Source organism: Oryctolagus cuniculus, chromosome 10 (genome assembly GCF_051225735.1).
Source record: "Oryctolagus cuniculus isolate XC-2025 breed Fujian yellow rabbit chromosome 10, ASM5122573v1, whole genome shotgun sequence".
NCBI classification, from domain to species: Eukaryota; Metazoa; Chordata; class Mammalia; order Lagomorpha; family Leporidae; genus Oryctolagus; species Oryctolagus cuniculus.
The window spans coordinates 56,385,005-56,408,491 of record NC_142876.1 but is presented as its reverse complement, the minus strand read 5'-3'; the positions used below and the strand labels follow the sequence as shown (position 1 = coordinate 56,408,491).

Below are 23,487 nucleotides of genomic sequence, written 5' to 3'. Positions count from 1 at the left end.
TTAGCATTAAATTACTAGGGCTATGTTTTTATTTCAGTATCTAAAATATTTTTTGGCTTTACAAACTATCAAAATAGATTCATCCAAATTTAAATGTACAGAATGGTTTTAAAAAGGTTAAAATTTTTGTCTTTTAATCTATTTACATTTCCTAAAGATTTTCAGCAAGGAGGATGAATTAGAAAAATAAAATGATGTTTCAAATGCATGGTTAGCTTTGTGGGTTTTTGGAATGTCCTTGGGGAGAGAGTCCTGTTTAATGTATAATTGGGTAAGCCACACACAAGCTCAATCTATTCTTTTTTTTTTTTTTTTACTCAATTCCAGTTCTAAACAAAATATTTGCCTCCCCAAACTCACAATCTAATGAGGGAGTTAGGCAAATACTAGACCAAACTAGCTATCGTTCAAAGGAACCAAAGTCAATTTAAAAGAATAAATGAAATACTAAGAAAGAAAGAAAGAAAGAAAGAAAGAAAGAAAGAAAGAAAGAAAGAAAGAAAGGAAAAGAAAAGAAAAGAAAAGAAAAGAAAAGAAAAGAAAAGAAAAGAGAAAAGAAAAGGGAAGGAAGGAAGGAGCAGAGATGAGAAAAATCTTTGCATATATGTTTGTTTTAAATTCTGGAGTATAAACCCTACAAGAGCTTACAAGAAGCTGTTTTGTTTATTTGTCTAGAAGCCACACATTATCACTCTCATCAGTAAATATTTTTAATAGAGAAAGAACATGGAAGAGGTAATATAATAACAAGTAATTTTCTTATATAGAGACAAGGAGTATTGTTGTAGGGGACAATAATGGTCTATTCCATGTACTCATCTTATGGATGAAGCCACTGAACTTGAAAGGGTCAGTGACTTGTTCAAGGTCATATCACTTAGGGACAGAGCCAGACCTCTTAGAATTTAAAAAATCTTCTATTTCCCTGTCATTATGTATACTCTAGAGTTGCACTGTCCAGAGTAATAACTACTAGATTCATGTGGCTATTTAATTAAAAATAAAATTTAAAATGTATTCCTCAGTCAGCTAGCCACGTTAAGTGCCTGACTGTGTCACAAGGCTAGCAGCTTTCATATTGGACTGTACAAATTTAGAACATTTCCAAAATTTCAGAAAATTCTGTTGCCAATCATTGCTTTTGGTGCAAAGTTCATCCTATTATTTATATGTGTGATTGTTAACTTTTTTAAGAAATGAATTATATACAGGGTCAAATAGCTTTTGGAATTTTTACATTGGTGGTCATTTGTTCCAAGAACAATGTCCCAGAATCTATTGTAGTATACAACACATACAAGGGAAGGAGTACATTTTATTTTTGTTATTATCCTCAGTGTAGCACAATGCTAGAACAAAAACAAAAGACTGCCATTACTACTAACATTTTGTGCATGCTTATTCTATGAAAGGTGCAATTCTAAAAATTTTATGTGGATACAATCTGATTTTTTTAAAAAATTTATTTATGTATTTATTTGAAAGTCAGAGTTACACAGAGAGAGAAGGAGAGACAGAGAGATCTTCCTTCCCTGGTTCACTCCACAGTTGGCCACAACACCTGGAGCTGTGCCAATCTGAAGCCAGGAGCCAGGGGCTTCTTCCAGGTCTCCCACGTGGGTGCAGGGGCCCAAGGACTTGGGCCGTCTTCTACTGCTTTCCTAGGCCATAGCGGAGAGCTGGATCAGAAATGGAGCAGCCAGGACTCGAACTGGCACCCAAATGGGATGCAGGCACTGCAGGCGGTGGCTTTACTCACTACACCACAGCGCTGGCCCCTGGATACAATCTCATTTAATCTCATGAAAACCTATGAGACTGGTAATGTTATCTCCATTTTACAGATGAAAGTAGCTCACTCAGTATCATACAGGAAGCAGTGGGGACAGAATTTGGGTTAAAACCATCTGATTGCAGAGTCAAACTACTTAACCACTATGATAGGATTTCTATAAATACTGGCAGACAGTGTGGATGATTGTTGAAAGGGTAGAAAGTGAATGGCAAAAATATATAAAGAAAAAGGTAACAAACTAGGGAGTTATACCAAGTTGTTTTTTTAGTACGACTGGTATACAATCAATAAACTGTGCCTTAAAAATATTAATCTCAAATCAAAGATAACTACACACACATTACACAATTGGGACATATCACCTTCAGTCTCACCTTGTTTCTGTTTTAAACAGCATATTTTAGTGGGAAAAGCTGGACTTTTGAGTCTAAATTGAAGGCCTAGTTCCACCATTTGTGAAGTGAATGACCTTGGCTTGCTGCGGAACATAGGTCAATTAGGGTAGTTGCCCTATGGGTCTGCCCCTCATTCTGAATTTATGGTTCCTTGTGCTTTCATTTAACATGTTCCCTGATCCCATGAGCGACATTGTTCTAGACGTTTGGCTAGCTTCATTACACTCTTTGGCAGGAATGCTTGCTAGATGGTGGGTGTTTCATATGGTCTGGGGGAACCACGCCATCTCACTGCCTCACATTCAGTGGTGCTGAGCTTGATCAGTGGACTCAGCAGGTAACCCCTGATCTCTCTGTTATAATGTTCCCCACCAACTTTGCATCTAACGGCTTTACTTATCATTGCCAGTATGAGTTTTTCATTAGGGGTTTCTTTTTTTTTAAGATTTTATTTATTTATTTGAGAGGTAGAGTTACAGACTATGAGAGGGAGAAGCAGAGAGAGAGGTCTTCCCTCTGTTGGTTCACTCCCCAGATGGCCGCCATGGCTGGAGCTGCGCCAATCCTAAGCCAGAAGCCAGGAGCTTTTTCCGGGTCTCCCACCTGTGTGCAGGGGCCCAAGCACTTGGGCCATCTTCTACCAATTTCCCAGGCCACAGCAGAGAGCTGGATTGGAAGAGGGGCAGCTGGGACTAGAACCAGCGCCCATATGGGTTGCTGGCGCCGCAGGCAGAGGATTAACCTACTGCACCGTGGTGCCGGACCCTCATTAGGGGTTTCAAAGTGGTAATTTTATACTTCTAATTCTTTGCACATTTATTATCTGAAATTCTTCATGAGAAAAATAAAATCCCTCTCCTTAACCAACTACTTGGTTAATTTTAAGTACGAGAGAAGCAGGGGAAATACTGGCTTCTTTCCTTTTCCTCCTAGTAATGTTCAATTGAGTGCTTTGTTTCGATTTTCTGTTAAGAGGAGCTCATGGTTTTTCTCCTTCAATAGCAAACTTAACTTGTAAGTTTTTCTATTTAAATATGCATCGGTCCATTGTATTTATTCTCCTTCATGTTCAGTTTCTCTAATCTTTGGTCCTTAGGAGCACTTCATGTGAATTCCTATAACTTTTTACCTGATTCGTTAGTTCCTTATAATTCGGTGCTTCACCTTTCTATTTTCAAGAGCAAAGGATAAAAGTTTTTTGAGAGAAAGAGGGAGAGAAAAAGGCTTCCATCTGTTGAATCACTCCCCAAATATCCACAATGACCAAGACTGGCTGGGACTGAAACCTGGAGCTCGGAATTCAATCCAGGTCTCCCACTTGGGTGTAGGATCCCATTACTTTGCCATCACTGCCACTTCCCAGAGCGCACATTAGTGGGAAGCTAGAGTCACTCCATTGTGGAACACGGGCATCTTTTGTATTTTTTTTAAGGTTTATTTATTTTACTTGAAAGGCAGAGTTTAGAGAGACAGGGAAAGGCACAGAGAGATCCTCCATCCACTAGCTCACTCCCCAAAGGCTGCAACTGCTGAGGGCTGTGCCAAGCCAAAGCCAGGAGCCAGGAGCTTTATTCAGGTCTCCTACATTGAGTGGCAGGGGCCCAAGCAGGTAGACCATCTTCTGCTGCTTCCCCGGGCACATTAGGCGGGAGCTGGATCAGGAGTGGAGCAGCCCAGGGACTTGATGCTTAATCCACTGCACCAAAACAGCAGCTCATAGACACAGGCATCTTAACCAGTATCCTAACCGCTCGGCTGAACACTCACCCCACAACTGAGAGGTTATGAAAGCATTAGCAGGCACCTACCCATATTTCTCAAGTTACTCTTTTCTTCATTCCTTCAGTCCCCCTTCCTAAAATCAGCAGAGACAGAACTGCCTGTTGTACCTTAAACCCCTTCCTCCATCTTTCTTTCTGTGAAAAAAGGGAATAGGCTAAAGAAGAAAAGTCCCAGACACAATGTCATGGAGGTTTATAGCTGATCCTATCTGCATTGCAAGCAGTTAATTAGTGGTACAGAAACAAATCATATTCTTTACTGTCCCACTTCTTCAACAGCTTAAAAGTGTCTATTGGTATTTCCAAAGTCTGTAGTGCTATCATAAAACATTTAATACTGTTTGTCCTTTCATAATTTTATAATAAAAATATGAAAAATAAACATAATACAGTGTCATAAACTTGATGTCAAATTCTTAAAATATCTAAGTTTATGATGGAAATCACAAGTATGCTTTCTTGTTGCATTTGATTTATAATTCTATGAAAAATATTTTTCCATTTCTTCCTAAAGTCAAATTTATTTACACTTTTAGTCAGATGTTGAACTATTTCTAGTCTTTGGGGTTCTTTGAAATTCAAAGGAAAACAGGGCTGGTAGTCTAACAGGATAATGCCAATAATTTCAATGACCCTAAATATTCTGGCACATGGTATTTAGAATATATTACCCTAAAAAGACTTTGAACTCCACCCAGTGCTGAACTGTCAAGGGCAGAACTCCATAGTCAGCACTAAAGAAGTCTGCGGTCAGTTCTATAATCCTTTACATTATCGTTATCGTTTTTTTAATTGCCCAGTTGTTTTTATTTGGAATAGAGCCAAGTGCTACCTTTTACTCTACCAAGTCTGAACAGGGAATGAGTACTTCTTGTCTTCAGCTGAGTATTTCTACTGCTTTTGTAGGATTATGTATATTTCCTAAAATGATAAATCTCTATTCCCACTTTATGTTGATTTAATATTTTTATTCAGTGCAATGTTTACTTACCCTGTGCCTATGTATCTGTCTTATTACTCCTTAAACTATCAGAAGAAGAGATTGAGATTATGTGATTCTCCATGTGTCATTGGGACTTCTTTATCCAACTAAAAAGACATCTTGTAAAATGTAGCTTTTTAAGACTTTCAATTGGGGCCGGCACCGTGGCTCACTTGGTTAATCCTCCGCCTGCGGCGCCAGCATCCCATATGGGCGTCGGGTTCTAGTCCCGGTTGCTCCTCTTCCAGTCCAGCTCTCTGCTGTGGCCCGGGAGTGCAGTGGAGGATGGCCCAAGTGCTTGGGCCCTGCACCTGCATGGGAGACCAGGAGGAAGCACCTGGCTCCTGGCTTCGGACTGGCACAGCACGCCGGCCATAGCGGCCATTTGGGGGGTGAACCAACGGAAGAAGACCTTTCTGTCTGTCTCTTTCTGCTTGTCAAAATAAAAAAAAGAATTAAAAAAAAAAAGACTTTCAATGATAAAAAAAGACTTTCAATGATAAAAGAAAGATAATCTGTTAGGGTGGTGGTAGGTTAAGAAGAGGCAGGATTTCCAGGTGTTTGGTGCTCTGGAAAAAGAGTGAAGTCTATCTTTGAAGTTCTCTTGTTCACTGATAACTCTGTGTTAGTTCCTGGTAGCTCTCTTCCTTAACAAAGAAGAAATGGCTATTTGTTTGTTTGTTTTTAAGACGTATCTATTTAGTTGAAAGTAAGAGTTACAGAGAGAGAGGGAGAGACAGATCTTCCATCTGCTAGATGGCCACAATGGCTACTACTAAGCCAGACTGAAGCCAAGAGCTAAGAGCTCCATCCAGGTCACCCACATGGGTGGCAGGGGCCAAAACACTTGGGCCATCTTCTTCTGCTTTTCCCAGGCCATTAGCAGGGGGCTGGTTTGGAAGTGGAGGACCTAGGACATGAACAGGTGCCTGTATGGGACGTCAGCATCTCATGTAGCTGCTTTACCTGCTACGCCACACACTGTCCCCAGCTATTAGACTTTGAGTTTGAGATATAAACTAGTGGCACAGCATTTTTCTTTTCCAGTTCCCACTCTGTTTTAATGACTTTTGGAGCTACTGTAAAATCACTTGTCTTTGATCTTTAGAAAATGTAAATGTTTATAATTGTACTGGTGAGGAGTCTTAAGAGCTTGGCTAAAACATGGTATTTCAAGGAATTTTCATTTTGACAAACGGTTGATTTTCTTCTGTTTACAACTCTTAATTAAATGTTGTGTATTTCAGGTATATATTTTTTAAAAGAAAGGAATCTAGTACTTTAAATCTATGACATTTAGTTTTTTGTTTCCTATTACAAGAAAGGGTGGTAAAATAGGAATAGGATTCTGATTTCCTCAAAATCTTATGAACCTCTAGTAAAGCTGTGACAAACCCAGCCACAGTGATTGAAATCATTGTAGACTACTCGAGGCTTCCAGGAATCATATGAGATGCCTTTTTGCTGTATAAAGGCAGCTCAGGGGCACTAAAATCTCCTGTGGAGCCCCTGTGTGTCACTCTGGGGGACTTGAGAGCATGGCTGTGATGTGCCATCTGTCGCCTTCTCTGCTAATGAGTTGGCTCACTGGATCATGGCTCCCTTTCCCTACAAACCCACTCAGGTCCCCTGTCAACAAGTGCTCCAGGGACTTCCTTTCCAGAGTCTATCAGAGTTGGCTTTCCCAGTTGAAATTTAATACCTGTCCCTCTCCTTGGTGGGAGAAGTGAGACTGAAGTCTATGAAAATTGCCTACCTTGAAATGAGATTTACCCAAGTGGAGCTTGTACAGTAGGGGTGCAGGACTATTCACCAGTGGGTAAGTGTTGAGTACTGACTCCATCTCTTACTAGATGAGTGATGTTAGAAACCGTGAAACAGGATGGTGCACGGGGAGAGGGGACTTTGCTTTCTCTGTTGAGAGTATGGGTTAAAGCCCAGCCTCACTGGGATGGAGTTTCTTATGATGTTCTTATGATGAAGATTGCAGTTGGGTTCCATAACTAACGATTGCTGACAGTTGGCAAGCTGAGTATTTGTGATTCTTACGTGTTGTTTCTGCAACCTTTGGCTTGTTTGTGTTTCTTTGAAAAAAATATTTATTTATTTGAAAGACAGAGAGAGAGAGAGAGAGAGGGACCTTCCATCTGCTGGTTCACTCCCTAAATGACTGCATTAGCTGGGGTTGGGCCAGGCTGAGGCCCAGAAGCCAGGAAATCCATCCAGGCCTCCTAAATGGGTGGCAGGAACTCAAGTACTTGAGCCGTCATCTGCTGCTTCCTAGGCACATTAACAGAGAACTGAATCAGAAGACTAGTAGCTGGGACTTGAACTTGCATTCTAATATGGGATATAGGCATCCCAAGTGGTGGCTTTACCTGCTGTACTACAGTCCCTGTTTTTGTTTCCTAATCTTTGAAGTGGAAATAAATCATACCTACTTCAGAATACTGGGCATTAGATAACTTTTATGAAGTACACTACCTAGCCTAGTAGTTTTCAAACTTTTAGTCTCAGAATCCCTTTATACCCTTAAAAATTATGGAGGAAACCCCCACCATTGAGTTTTTGTTTATGCAGATTATATTTATTAGAAATTGAAACTAAGAAGTTTAAAAAATATTAATTAAAACTAACAATAATAAGACACTATATAATAAAATAAATAATGTATTTTCTGGGGCCGGCGCTGTGGTGTAGTGAGTAAAGCCACTGCCTGCAGTGCTGGTGTCCCATATGGGCACTGGTTTTAGTCCCGGCTGCTCCACTTCTGATCCAGCTCTCTGCTGATGCACCTGGGAAAGCAGCAGAAGATGGCCCAACTAATTAGCCTCTGAACTCATGTAGGAGACCTGGAAGAAGCTCCTGCCTCTTGGCTTCGTATCAGCCCAGCTTTGGCCACTGCGGCCATCTGGGAGTGAACCAGCAGATGGAAGACTTTCTCTCTCTCTCTCTCTCTGCTTCTGCCTCTTTGTAACTCTGCCTTTCAAATAAATAAATAAATCTTTTTTAAAAAGGTATTTTGCCAAAGTTAGTGTGTTGAATAGCCTACACATTTTGCAGATTCTGAAAAATTCTAGGCACAGAGTGACTGAAAAATAAATAATATCTTAGTAATGGTTTGAAAATAGCTTTGAACTCATAGATCTCTGAAAGGATCTTGCAGCCCCTAGGCTGTACTTAGAGAATCATTGATCTAACAAGTAGTTAGCACTGAAAAAACTGTACATTATTGCTATACATGGAAATTTTTGTAACTAGCAAGTACTATATAGTACAAATATTACTGGCAAAAAGTGAAGGTCAGTGCTTCAAAAGAGAAACAATAGTTTTCAAATAAATACTAATAATATGTGGTATTTAATAAGTGAATTATTTGAGTTCAAAAGGCTAAACTTTTACTTTCAAAAGTATGTTAAATATAGTCATAAAGTTTTCACACACACATACCCAACTAGGAGAGTCTTTTTGTCTTTATTTTTTCCTCTAGAGTAATAGAGTTTACTAGACAGAGCAGTACTTAGATATTTACTCTGAAATCACAAATACAACTGAGAGGGAGTGTCAGTAGCCTGCCATTTTTTCTTTAAGATTAATTTTTTGAAAGGCAGAGTTACAGAGAGGCAGAGAGAGAGAGAGAGAGAGGTCTTCCATCCGCTGGCTCACTCCCCAAGTGGCAATAACAGCTGGAGCTGCGTTGATCGGAAGCCAGAAGCCAGGAGCTTCCTCTGAGTCTCCCACGAGGGTGCAAGGGACCAAGGACTTGGGCCATCTTCCACTGCTTTCCCAGGCCACAGCAGAGGGCTGGATCGGAAGTGGAGCAGCCAGGACCCGAACCAGTGCCCATACGTGATTCTGGCACTGCAGGCTACAGCTTTACCCATTACACCACAGCACCAGCCCCGCCTACCGTTTTTAAGGAGGAGGCATAGTACCCTTGTTAATCAGGTTGTGCTTCGTGATTGACAAGACAGAGAGAGAGAGAGGTCTTCCATTCCCTGATTCATTCCCCAGATGGCTGGGGTTGGGCTAGGGCAAGCCAGGAGTCAGGAACTTCATGTGGTCAACCACATGGGTACATAGGTCCAAGCACTTGGGCTGTCCTCTACTGCTTTACCACACACATTAGCAGGGAGCTGGCTTGGAAGCAGAGCAGCCAGGACTTGAACCGTCAGCCACGTGGCATCCTAGTACTGCAGACGATGGCTTAACCCACCTGCACCAGCACTGGTCCAACAGAGCTTTTTGACATGGGTTTGGACTAAAAAAATAAATAAATAAAAAAGCACAAGTGAACAAGTGATATGTTAATTTATATAAGTAATCTTAATAAAAATGTGTATTTCATATAGTTCATAATGCAACAAGACACATGCATATACTTTATATTAGCTGTGCATGTACTTTGCAGACATACAACCTCTAATTATACTGATTTTCTCCTTTGTTCCCCTTTTGCTTTGGGATGGACTGATGTAGACCATGGGGAATTCATATGCTGGGCAACTGAAATCTGCTCGATTTGAGGAAGCGCTGCACAACTCCATAGAAGCCTCCCTCAGATGTAGTAGTGTGGTACCTCAGCCAATTTTTTCCCAGCTATACTTGGACCCTGACCAGCATCCTTTCTCCTCTGCAGGTAAGTTTCTCAGTCACATGTATTTCTAGACCCATTCTAAAAGAACTGAGGATTCCAAAGCGTGGGACCTCTGAGAATAATTGGCTAAATAATGTTTAAAATAATGCTAGTCTCTGTTTCCTCATATTTGTCTTTTAGAACTATGACTTTTTCTTATTATATTTCCAATAAGCACCTTTTGACGGAATTTGCCCTGATTTATGTGCCTACCTAGATGTGAAACCCAAAGTGGAGGATCTGGATAAAGATTTGGTACACCGCTACACCCAAAATGGAAGCCTGGATTTCTCTAACAATCTAGCAGTCAATGAGATGGAAGATGACGAAGATGATGAAGAAATGTCAGATTCAAACAGCCCACCCATCCCCTACTCACAGAAGCCTGCCCCGGAAGGATCTTGCACTACAGACGGTGGGTTTCGGTTTTGTTTTTCCTGATTTTTTTCCCTCTTACATTGTCTGTTGAATTTCCAATCATTCCATGGCTGGAAACTGGTAATTATGGACAGGAATGAAGAGTGATTATGTTCTCACTCCCATTGTCTCCTATGACTGACTTCACAGCAGGCGTGTACAAGAAAGGCAAGTATTTTATAGATGAAGAGAATGAGATTCACAGTTCAATGACTTCTCTGAGATAATCTGTGGCAAAGCCAAGTCCAGACACAGGTCAAGGCTTTTCTAGAACTCCATGTACTTCCCCCAAGAATGACTTTCTTAGCAACCTTTCCAGTGTTCTCTTTTCCTGCTCCTTTCTATTCTACCCTCCAAACACTAACAGAGATAGAAAATGTTCTATATATATCATTATTTTGAATGCTCATTCAAGATAGAGGCAAAATTTAAATATTTTATAAATATAAATGTAAAAATTTATAGAGGACAAAAATGTAAATATTTATATAATATCATTTGTCATCCTTCTGTCCCACCACGGCTTTATTTAACCATATTTTTAATAAGAAAACCCTAGGGGTCGGCGCTGTGGTGCAGTAGATTAATCCTCTGCCTGTGGCTCCAGCATTCCATATGGGCGCTGGTTCTAGTCCCAGCTGCTCCTCTTCCAATCCAGCTCTCTGCTGTGTCCTGGGAAAGTGGTAGAAGATGGCCCAAGGGCTCGGGCCCCTGCACCTGCGTGGGAGACCTGGAGGAAACTCCTGGCTCCTGGCTTTGAATCAGCGCAGCTCCAGCCATTGTGGTCATCTGGGGAGTGAACCAACGGAAGGAAGACCTTTCTCTCTGATTCTTCCTCCCACTGTCTGTAACTCTACCTCTCAAATAAATAAATAAAATCTTTTAAAAAAAAGAAAAGAAAAAAGAAAATCCTAGTATGAAGCATTTTTTGGTATTTCATTGTTTTGGTAATACCACAAATTATACTTTTATTTCTTCCATCTGATATTATACAGTGGAATTTTCTGGCCATCTCAACCTAGTTAGCACAAGGATTCCACTTTACCCAGGTTAGCTGGAGTATAATTTTTTAATGTATTTTTAAATTTTATTTATTTATGTGAGTGTCAGGGAGACAGAGTCTTGTGGTTTACTCCCCAAAAGCTCACAATGGCTGGGGCTGCTGGACCAAGCAGGATCCAGGAACCCAGATTCCATCTAGGTCATTACCCTGTGTGGGTAGGGACCCAGCCACCTGACCCATCACCACTGCTTTTCAGGTTCTGCATTAATTGGAAGCTGGAGTCAGGAGCTAGACCCAGGCACCAAAATCAGGTACTCTGAATGGGGGACATGGACATCCCAACTGGCAGGCTAAAACCCTACCCCAGCATAGTTTTGATACCTGGTGTGACAGGGACTTGTGGTGGTCAGTGCATGGAAATCTTGGGGGTAAGGAGACAAGGGGAAGAAGGAAGAAATCTAAGGACAGCCAGCCTCCTTCCAAAGTTTGAAGTCCATATAATCTAGAATTAACTACAGATTCACACATGCAAAGCAAGAAGATAAGTAGTTTATATTTTTTAGGAGTTTTATCCCCCCTCCCCTGCCTTTGAGAATAAGATAAACAGTACAGGAGTCAAAATTCCCTAAGGAGTTTGGACACCTCTGTAATTCTAGTTTATCTGTGCCTGATTTACTACAGAGGTCTCTAGCAGTTAGCATGATCACTCTTAGTGCTGGACCTGCCTCTGGCACATCATTCCCGATGAATTTATTTCCACACATGATAGGTTTCTTTTGCCTAGATTTATATGGATTTCTTCCTTATTGATGTAAAGCAGGTCTTTAAACCTATCAAGGTGCAGCAGGTGACTAACATTATCTTTCTACTTACTTGCTTTATATGTATTTTTAATGCTTATTAAAAAAAGAGAAAGAGAAAGAGATCTTCCATCCATCCACTGGTTCACTTCCCAAATGCCCACAGCAGCTAAGCTGGGTCAGGCTAAAACTAGGAACAGGGATTCTATCAGTGTTCCCCACATGGGGTGCAGGGGCCCAAACACTTCAGCCATCATCCTCTACCTCACAGACGCTGTAACTGGAAGTTACATTAGAAGTACAGGTGCTGGGACGCCAAAGGACATTCCTGGTTTAACTGCATTTTCAGGACATTCCTGGTTTAACTGCATTTTCATACCTTTATTTAATTGAGCAGTCAACGTGTATATTACCTAACAAATTAGAGGTTGAAGTAGTGATTAAGTATCATTAGATTATGGTTGAAAATGTTATGTGTGAGAATTAAATAGAATCAGAGTGAATGTTTTAGAGGATAATTTTTAACCATAAAATTTTATATTAAAAAATGGGAAAGAACGGCCGGCGCCGCGGCTCACTAGGCTAATCCTCCGCCTTGCGGCGCCGGCACACAGGGTTCTAGTCCCGGTCGGGGCGCCGGATTCTGTCCCGGTTGCCCCTCTTCCAGGCCAGCTCTCTGCTGTGGCCAGGGAGTGCAGTGGAGGATGGCCCAGGTGCTTGGGCCCTGCACCCCATGGGAGACCAGGAAAAGCACCTGGCTCCTGGCTCCTGCCATCGGATCAGCGCGGTGCGCCGGCCGCATCGCGCCGGCCGCGGCGGCCATTGGAGGGTGAACCAATGGCAAAGGAAGACCTTTCTCTCTGTCTCTCTCTCTCACTGTCCACTCTGCCTGTCAAAAAATAAAAAAAAAAAAAAAAAAAAAAAAAGTCCTCTTGACTGTCCTGTGCGCTAGGTGTTTTTTGTTTTTGTTTTATTTTGTTTTTTTTAGATTGCCTTTTGGGGTATCTGGCACTGGTATTATTTATAACCAGATACAGATTATTTAGTACCCAGCAAAATATCAACTCAGTGACTTAGAGAAGAGCAAGTATTTCTTAAAGTTTAAAACATGAGAGCATGGGAAGCATACAGGAAGAATAATAGTTATTTCAAAAATAAATAAAGGAAGTGCAGTTTTTCTGAGAACAAAAACTATCCCACCCAAGCATGGAATTCAAATTCCAAGACAACCCAAAAACCCTTAGATTCGTACATCAACTACTTTAGGTTCTTATAATTAATACTGCTTATTTGTTTTCCACTTTCATTCTCTTGGGGGAGGCGATATTTTAAAAAGCAGTTTATAATTTGATGATTTATAGTTTGCATATGGCTCTTTCAATATGACTCGTTACGAGTCTTCTTACGGAACAGGAGAATAGCCCTGAAATTTTTCCTGTAAAAATGTTAGTGAACGGGACATGGACTTGTTTCGGCATACCACCTTCCTTTCATGGGAAACTCTCTATTTACCTAAGGCTTAAAGGAAGGTAAAGCTATTTTTAGAGGCAATTTAGATAAGCAGATACTTAACACCTGATGGGCTGCTGGGGGTTACCATTCAGATGTAAATTTTGGTTGCTAATTTCTTATGTAAATTATTGGAATAGTGTAGGGTCCTACCCTGCTGTGAGGCCGTTGATTGTTTTAAGGGGTGAAGGGCGGCCAAATTTTAGGCCTCCAAACACTGCTTTGATTACTTTAGTTTGTGTTTACAGCTGTTTCAGTAAACTTCCCCTCCCCCCTTTGAGTTTACTCTGTAACCTTCAAGTTGGAGATAATTGGAGAATGCAAATCCATTCCTGTGAAGTGGAAACGCTGGCTCTTTTCCCAGGGAAATGCAGATCAAGTTTATAAAGAAGATCTCTCTACTATTACTCCTTTAAAAAAATTTAAAATAATTTGCTCTGAAAGATTCTGGATTTTAGAGCTACATTTCAGAATTACTCTCAGAAAATGAAACCATTTGGTGAGATGAGTTTGTCAAATAAACTATTTAACTATTTGTACACTCGTATCTGTCTTTCCTTGTGTACAGTAAACAAGCTTAGATCCTTCCTTAGGGTACACTTAGCCAGATCTTCCAGTAGCCTGAAATTAGTGTTTCAGAATTATTTTAGATGTAATTCAGAATTAGCCTGCAGGTGAGTAGCAAACTTTCTTTTCACTTAGTTTAGTTGTTTTTTGTTTTGTTTTGTTTTGTTTTGTTTTTTTTAAGATTTACTTATTTATTTGAAAGGCAGAGTTAGAGAGAGAGATCTTCCATTCACTGGTTCACTCCCCAAATGGCTGCAATGTCCAGGGATGGGCTAGGCCAATGCCAGGAGCCTGGAACTCCATCTGGGTCTCCCATGTGGGTGCCAGGGGCCCAAACACTTGGGCCATCTTCTGCTGCTTTCTCAGGCACATTAGCAGGGAGCTGGATCTGAGCAACCGGGTCTTGAACCAGCTCTCATATGGGATACCAGCATTGCAGATGTGGCTTAACCCACTGAGCTACAACACTGGCCCCCCTCTCTCTCCTTAAAGTGCCTGTGTGGGGGCTGGTGCTGTGGTATGGAAGGCTAAGCCTCCACCTACAGTGTCACCATCCCATATGCAGTGGAAGATGGGACTTGGGAGACCCGGAAGAAGCTCCGAGTTCCTGGCTTCTTCCAGTGCTTTCCTAGGTGCAATAATAGGGAGCTGGATAGGAAGTGGAGCAGAGGGGAGTTGAACCAGTGCCCATATGGGATGCTGACACCACAGCAGAGGCTTAACTTACTATGCCACAGCACCGGTCCCTATAGTTTATCCCTGTGCAATGTTCCCTATTATTAACAACTTACGATAGTACATTTGTTACAATTATTGAACAAATATCAATTTATTTTTAATTAATTTAATTTAATAAATTAAAAATATTTGGGTTCCTTCATTTTTTAAAGATTTATTTATTTATTATTTGAAAGGCATATTTACAGAGAGGCAGAGGTGGGGGGAGGGGTCTTCCATCCACTGGTTTACTCCCTAAATGGCCACAATGGCTGGAGCTGGGCGGATCCAAAGCCAGGAGCTAGGAGCTTTCTGAGTCTCCCATGCTGGTGCAGGGGCCCAAGGACTTGGCCATCTTCCACTGCTTTCCCAGGCCACAGCAGAGAGCTGGATCAGAAATGGAGCAGCCGGGACCTGAACCAGTGCCCAAATGAGATGCTGGCACTGCAGGCAGTGGCTTTACCTGCTAGAGCACAGTGCTGGCCCCAGGGGTTCCTTGATTTTTACTTGATATTCTTTTTCTTAAGTTATTTATTTACTTTGAAAGGCAAAGAGAGACAGAAAGAGATCTCTCATCTGCTGATTCAGTCTTCAAATGCCCTCAATAGCCACATCTGGGCAAGGTTGAAGTCAAGAGCCCAAAACCGAATCTGGGTGTCCCTTGTGGGTAGTAGGGATCCAACTCCATGAGCCATTACCTGTTACCCCTTTAGATGTGCATTAACAGGAAACTAGAATTAGGAGCAGAGTCAAAACTTGAACCCAGGCCCTCTGCTGCGGGATACAAGCATTCTAAGTGGCATCTTAACTGCTGCACCAAATGCCCACCCCTTAATGTCCTTTTTCTGTTTCAAGATCTCATCCAGAACACTACATTAGATTTAATTTTTATATTTCCTTAGGCACCTCTTAGTTGTGACAGATTCTCAAACTTTGCTTGTTTTTGATAATCCTGACAGTTTGGACAGTATCAGCTATGCATTCCGTATTATAGGAGGCTCCCTATTGGAATTTGACTGATATTTTGCTGCTGGGTTTTTCTGGGGGAAAGATCACAGAGGAAAAGAGCCATTTTCATTACAGTGTATCAAGGGTACAGCATGACTTATTAAAGCTGTGACTGTTGATCTTGGTCATCCTGACTCTTCCCCCACCCCATGCCTTTCTATACTTCCTGTCCTGTGGAAGAAATGCCTGACCTATGTGTAAGGAGAGGGAAGTTATACTACCCATCCTTGAATGCAGAGTATCTCTTGTAAATTACTTGAAGTTTGACTGAATGGGAATTTGTCTCATCTCCCCCATTTATTAATTTATTCAGCTGTTCACTTATATCATTATGGGCTCATGGATATTATGTTTTAGGTTATAATTCAATACTAATCAATTTGTTTTGTTGCTCAAATCATTCCAGCTTTGAAAATTAGCACCTCCTTCAACTGGTCCTTGTGTCCCATTGACAGATCTCCATTTTAGCATGAAATAGAACATGTTCTCTTTCGTTGCCACAGGCACTCCTTGAGATAATTTTAAGAGAAAGAAGCTGAAAACATGCTTCTTATAGGATCCAATCATTATTTGATAGTTATGACTTCTGACCTCTAGAGGTCCTCATTTTACAAACGGGAAAAGCCTCAAAGGCTGTAATCCTAGAAACTGCATGTGCTTCTTCATTTGAGTGGACTGTATAGTTTTAATTTTTCCACAGAAATTGTTCTGAAATAAACTTCCTTCCCTAGGGAATCCTTGCCGTTTTTAGGCATTCTACACGCTGCCTTCTTGACTCTGTATCTCATAATCACAATTGTACTCTTCTCAGTTTCCGTAGTGTAGTGGTTATCACGTTCGCCTCACACAATTGTACTCTTCCCCTTAATCTCACTTTTGCTTTAGTACATTGCTTGAGAAAGCTCATCAGGAACTTCACACTAACTGTGGGTTACTTTGTGGCTTGCAAAAACTTGAATTTTAAGGATTCAGCAAGTGGAAGCTGGATGGCTGCAAATATGACCCGTGGCTGGCAGAGGCTGTTATGTCCTATGCCCTACACAATGCAGTCTGGAAAAGGCACAGGGAAATGCTAGGACCTGAGAAAAACAGGCAAACTGTTATGGGAGGGGGTCCTACTCAGCCTGAGGGCAGGTGAGGTGTTGCTTACGGGTCAGACAGGTGTTAATGAGGTTGAAGGAGCATCTCATTTGGAGTTAAAAGACCAGGGTTCTGCTAACACCCACTCCTTCTGGCTGCCACCCACTTGACCTCATGCCATTATTTTAACCTTTCTAGGCCCTTCCCTTATATACACATGAAGGAGGTTTAAATAGATGTAGTGTTCCTCAATCTTTGTCTCACAAATCTATTACAGTGATGTATTATCTTTTGAACTCCTCAGGGATTTAAAAAATGAATTCTGTCATTACATGGCACATGATTAAAATTTGATTTTAAGCAGGAAGCATCTTAGATCAACATATTCACATGCTCTATGATATTCATGCCATAAGAGAAAAACTGTCTACATTTAATCATTCAACAATTGCTATTCAATTTATTTCAAATTGGATATGTAAGAAAAAGGATGTTTTGATGAAATATTAAAAAATACACTTCTGGCAGTAAGGAGGGGAGCAAAATATATTTATTTAAATATATATTATAATATATAATATGATATATAATAAATATAAAATATTATTTACCAGATTTTTTAAAAGGTCAAAATCTACTTTTAATTCCCAAATTTTGGAAATTATGTGGGATTAAAAGGATGTGCAAATTTATTTTTGTAATTTTTGTATCTTTCCTCAATATGGTAAAAACATTTTAAGCTGCTATTTATGGGAAATTCTCTACAATGAAAGAGATAGTGTTTTACCTCTCACATATAGAAAGCCAAATTGGATCACAGTCACTAAATGTTTACCTTTTTAAAATTGTATTTTGCTGTCCTAGAAACATTGATGCATGTTATATCTTATAATTTGTTAAGTAAGGTGGGAATGAATTTAACTTTCATATTTAGCAATAAGCATATTTAGATAGATGCATTTGTATATTACCTTTTATGTTCATTAACACAAGCCAATGTTCCATGAGCTTCCTGTTTTAAAAAAAAAACTTTAAGAAAATAGTTATTTTTATTGTATTTGAAAGGACAAGAAAGAGAGGCACACAAAGATCTTCCATCCAGAGAGACAGAGAGCTCTGCTATGCGCTGGTTACTCCTCAGCCAGGACAGGGCCATGCCAACACCAGGAGCAGGAACTGCATTCCAGGTCTCCCCTATCACCTGCTGCATCCCATGTACACATTAGCAGGAACCTGCAATGGAGAGTGGAGCTGGGACTCAAAACACAGAGATTCCAATATGGAGTGTGGGCACCCCAAATAGCAGCTTAACTGCTGTGCCAAACACCCACCCTTGAGCTTCCCATCTTTAATCAACAGCCCATTTTATATATATGAATTAGGCAGTATGTCAATACATATGACAGAAAAAAAATTTTAAAGATCTTTTTTATTTATTTGAGAGGCAGAGTACAGACAGTGAGAGGGAGAGATAGAGAAAAGGGTCTTCCATCTGCTGGTTCACTCCTCAGTTAGCTGCAGCAGTTGGAGCTGAGCTGATCAGAAGCCAGGAGCCAGGAGCTTCCTCCAAGTCTCCGACGCGGGTGCAGGGGCCCAAGGATTTGGGCCATCTTCCACTGCTTTCCCAGGCCGTAGCAGGGAGCTGGATCAGAAGAGGAGCATCTGGGACTCGAACAAGCACCAGTATGGGATGCCAGCACTGAAGGCAGAGAATTACCCTACTGCACCACAGCGCCGGCTCCCAGAAATTTTTTTTTAAAAACCTAGAATTTGTATAATAGTCAAAAACACACAATGACATGAAGTCTGAGTGGTTTCCATTAACCCTACATGAATTGGCTGAAAGGCCCTCAGAACATTCTATTTTAAAAGTAGAATAATAGAGGGGCTGGTGCCGTGGCTCAGTAGATTAATCCTCGCCTGCGGCGCTGAATTTGTCTATGCCTTTTAGGAAAACATATTCTACGTTCTGCCTTTTGGAGCAAGTCAGGCTTTGTACAGGTGCTACTTCTTAGGAGAAACGTGTGTTTAGGTTTACTGCCTGTATGCAAATTAGGAAATTCCTAGATTAAAAATATTAGTGCTCCTTTCAGTACTTTTTAATTTTTCCTAGACTTAGTCTTTTAGAATTTGATTAAAAAAATGGGTGTTTATTCCTCACAGTTTTAGTGCCAGATTGTAACTGTTCTTTTCTTTTGCCAATTTGAATAGGAGGCTTTTTGTCTGTTCTTATATGACAAAACTCCCATGTCTTATATCACTGAACATTACTGGACTCATTTTGTAACCTTGGACAATTTCTCTAACCTTTCTGAGACTCACTTTCTCCATCTATGAAAAAGAGATGGTAGAACAGATTGAATATCCCTCATCTGGAAATCCAAAAACATTTTGAATGCTTATATGATGTTACAAGTAGAAAATTCCACACCTGACCTCATGTGATGACTTTCAGACAGAATGCCGGTACACTAAAAATATTGTATAAAACTACCTTCAGGAGATGTGTTTAAGGTGTAATGACACATAAATGAATTTCATATTTTGATTTGGGTTCTATACACAAGGTATTACATATATGCACATATTCTAGAATTCTGAAATCTAAATACTTCCTGTTCCATGTATTGCATATAAGCAATACTCAACTCGTACCTACCTGGAATTGTTGAGCAAATTAAACAAGATAATATGTATAGTGTTTAGCACCATACTTATGTAAGTGCTCCTAAATTTTAGCTGCCATCATCATCAATTCTCAACTTCAAAACTGTGAGCTCTGTTTCTTAATGGGAAGTAGTAAAACAATTTTTCAAAAGTTTCCATGTATACACAAAGCTCCAAAAAATGTCTATAAGCTAAATAAATTATGTGACTCACATATGTAAATGACCATGTTTCAAATAAATATAGATAATGTAAATAAAAAAAAAGTTTCACTTAAAATTGTTTAAGAATTCATAGTAGCTTTTTGATAGTAATTTTCTTAATTCATGAGGTTTATAAGCTGAATAAATTATATGACACATATGTAAATAACTGTTTCAGGTAAATATAGATAATATTGTGACTAATAAAGATTCACTTAAAATTATTAAATAATTCATAGTAACTTTTTTATATTAATTTTCTTAAATCATGTACTCTAAAAGTTAAATTGATTTTTATAAATGTTGAAAGAGGATCTATAAGCTTGAAAGAGGATCTGTAACCCCACTGTTCTTATCATTGTGCTCTTTCTTTTGTTGACATTTACTAATTCCATGATGCCTGCTTTAGGGATTTGATGGTCCAAAGCATATGGTAGATTCATGTACACCACGGCTTTGTACAAGGTTCTGATGGAGTGTACCGTTTTCTTTCTTGTAGACTAACTGATGACACCCAACTATTTGTTGACATTGGGCTAAAACAATAGTATGAACTGATACTAGCAGAATGTAAGGTGGTTCTTCCCTACTTTGTATTGGGTGATAATGGTACCCTCCCCAGATTTGTGTGTGCAGGCCTCCCTCCTCCATCCTTCTATGGCTCCCTGAAGTAGTATTTACCATACTTTGTTTAGTCTCTCTTGAATCAAAGTGAGGGAAACAAACTGAAACAAGTTTAGATAAAACAAGAAATTACTAGAGAATTCCAAAGGAAAAGGTTGGGTGACCAAATCATGGAAAAGCAGACACAGCTGGGCTCTTGGAATCCGGATACTAAGAGAATAATCTCCCTCGGCCTCCTATCTATGCCTGGAGACTTCTCTCACAGGTCAAGAAGAGAGCAGGCTGCCACAGAACAGACTGAGCTATGCTGTCCCTGGCTGTATCCAGAATTCCTAGGGGAAAGGCTGTGCTCGCCCTGGTTTATGTCAGGTGCCTACCTCCAATCAGAAAGGTGGAATGTTAAAGTGGTCCAGCTTGAATCTGGCACCAGCTCCAGGTCAGTCTGGAATATCACAGTTCTCCAGGGGAATCAGAGGAGTGCAGTATAGAAGGGCTCATTCTCCAGAAGACATGCAGCAGAACCCTAGCTGTCCTCTAAAATACTGTCTTTGTTGTTTCCTTATGCAATAGATGACTGCAATGTGGCTTCTTGGAGAAAAATGTATTTTGTTCATTTCTTTGTCCCCAGACCTAAGAGGCATATTTTGTGTAAAACTTTGTTTAATAAATGAAGAACTGATGAGTTGGTATACTCCATTATGGTATACAAAGTGTTCATGTACGGTTTTCTTAGGGCGTTTTGTGTCCAGTGAAAATTATCTGAGTTCGAGTTCTGGCCTGTTCATTTATGAGTCACCAAGCTCTGAGCTTCAGTCTCTTCCTCTGTAAACAGACTATATCTCTTCTATTACTATCCACATTTAGACAAGTAAATCTGCATTGAAAATAAAAATTACTGTAAGTGCACATAAAACTTATCTGTACTTTTCAAGGTTTGTTGTCTATTTATCAATGTCTCCCTTGTGGATCAGAAAATATAAAGCCATCAATTTGGCTGAACCAGATGGAATTATCTTTTCAGTGTCTTTCCAGCTGTACTCAGAGGGCACACAGGATCGATTTGTCTTTTGGTTGGAGTATATGGACTTTACTTTTTGGTCCTTAATTAATAGAGATTTCTGCAGATAAAGCTACTCTCCCAATGGATGATTAAGGAGAAATGACTTCCTTAAACATTTCACTATGTTCTTTCTACCACTTTTTAGGTTTTTGTCAAGCAGGAAAGGATTTGCGTCTGGTATCCCTGTGTATGGAACAAATCGACATCCCAGCAGGATTCCTCCTTGTGGGGGCCAAGTCTCCCAATCTTCCTGAACACATCCTCGTTTGTGCCGTAGACAAGCGATTTCTACCAGATGATCATGGGAAAAATGCACTTTTAGGTGAGTCTATCAGACCTGTAAAATTCCTTCCAAGAGGAGGGAGTTATAATACACATTTATTTAAAATTACCCCAGATTTTTTAAGTAGATACCCGGAATTAGTTGTGAATTATATAGTTCAGTTCAAGTATGAAATTAGTTTTCATTTCTATTCATCCCCAAGCAGTTGTTTCAATTAAGAGACGTTTTTGACCAGATATTAATGGACAACCTGCAATGTGTTAAAAATTAATCTTTTATAAAGTGAAGTAGAATTCACTCTCAATAGTCATTGATTTGGAGTTGATGTTAAGTCAACTGTCAATTAGTCATCTATGGATTATCCATTTTGTAAGTTATTTGTCATTTTTTCATTACATCCAATATTCCAGTCTATACTTGATTATTGAAATTCTCATTTTATGTTTAAATAAATTCCAGCTCCCTGCTAGTACACCTGGGAGGCAGCAGATGATGGTTCAAGTAGTTGGATCCCTGGCACCACATGGAAAACAAGGATTGAGTTCTTGGCTCCTGACTTTGGTCTGGCCCAGTTGTTTTATGTGATTGAGGAGTGGCATAGTAGATGGGCATCTCTCTGTTTCTCTGTCTGTGTCTCTGTCTCTCTCTCTCTTCCCCCACCCCTTCTCCCTCCCCCTATTCCCTCTTCCTCCTCTTTCTCCCACCCTCCTTCTCTTTCAAATAAATAAAAACTATTTTAAAGGGAGCGGACATTTGGCACAGTGGCTTTAATTACCACTTGAGATGCCTACATACCATATTGGAATCCCAGATTCAAGTCTGGGCTACTTCATTCTGATCTATCTTCCCACTAACGTGTACCTGAAAGGCAGTGGGTGGTGGCTGAAGTATTGAATCCCTGCCACCCACGTGGGAGACTTGAATTGGGTTCTGGACTCAATTTTGCCTGGTTCAGCCATGATGGTTGCAGCCATCTGGGGAGTGAACCAGCGGATGGAAGGTGTTTCTTTGTCTGTCTCACTGTTTCTCTCACTTTCTGCTTTTTAAATAAAGTAAAAATAAATAAATGCTTAAAAATTTTAAAAGTCAAAGTAAAAATAAATAAATGCTTAAAAATTTTAAAAGTCAAAGGTCGATGTGTCTGGAGTCTGTCAAAATGCTGCTTCCATGGATTCTGTAGCAAGGCCTGGAAATCTGAGAGTGAGAGAGGGAAGAAAGGAATAGAGGAAGGGAAAGGAAGGGAAGAAAAGCAAAGAAATTGGGGGAAGGGAAGGGAGGGAGGGAGGGAGAGAAGGAGAGAGAGGGAGAGGAAAAAAGAAAGAGGGGCAAAATGGTAGAGTTAGAAATGTACCCGGGAATTCTAATTCAATCCCATCAAGGTGGCATGTACCAATGCCATCTCACTAGTCCAAGTGATAAATTTCAGTTCACAATTGATCATAATGATAGGACTAAGAGTCAAAGGGATCATATAAACAAGACCAGTGTCTGGTCATACTAACTGATAGAATCAAAAAGGGAGAGAACGATCCAACATGGGAAGCAGGATACACAGCAGACTCATAGAATGGCAGATGTCCTAAACAGCACTCTGGCCTCAGAATCAGCCCTTAAGGCATTTGAATCTGGCTGAAGAGCCCATGGCCCATGAGAGTATTTTAGGCATGGAAAGCCAAGACACTCTGGCAAACAAACAAACAAACAAAAATACCCTAAATGAAAGATTTCTGCGAGTGAGATCCCAGTAGAAAGAACGGCCATCAAAGAAGGAGGTACCTTTCTCTGAAGGGAGGAGAGAACTTCCACTTTGACTATGGCCTTGTCTAAATAAGATTGGAGTTGGCAAACTCAAAAGGCTTCCATAGCCTTGGAAACTCATGACAAGAGCCTAGGGAGATTACTGACACCATAAACAAGAGTGTCAATTTGTTAAGTCAACAACAGGAGTCACTGCGCACTT

General features: G+C 40.3%; 1 protein-coding gene across 8 annotated transcripts in view; it reads left to right on the top strand.

Annotated features, from left to right (window-relative positions):
- Positions 1 to 23,487, top strand: part of GREB1L (GREB1 like retinoic acid receptor coactivator) — a 285,560-nt gene that overhangs the window by 144,534 nt on the left and 117,539 nt on the right. For all 8 annotated transcript variants that reach the window (XR_016214605.1, XR_016214606.1, XM_051852064.3 and 5 more), the window contains 3 exons: positions 9,433 to 9,592; positions 9,807 to 10,004; positions 21,390 to 21,566. Coding sequence is in view for 6 of the 8 variants with exons in the window: in XM_051852064.3 (XP_051708024.1) it covers positions 9,436 to 9,592; positions 9,807 to 10,004; positions 21,390 to 21,566 (532 nt within the window). In the remaining 2 variants the exon portion in view is untranslated. The remainder of the gene's footprint in view (positions 1 to 9,432; positions 9,593 to 9,806; positions 10,005 to 21,389; positions 21,567 to 23,487) is intronic.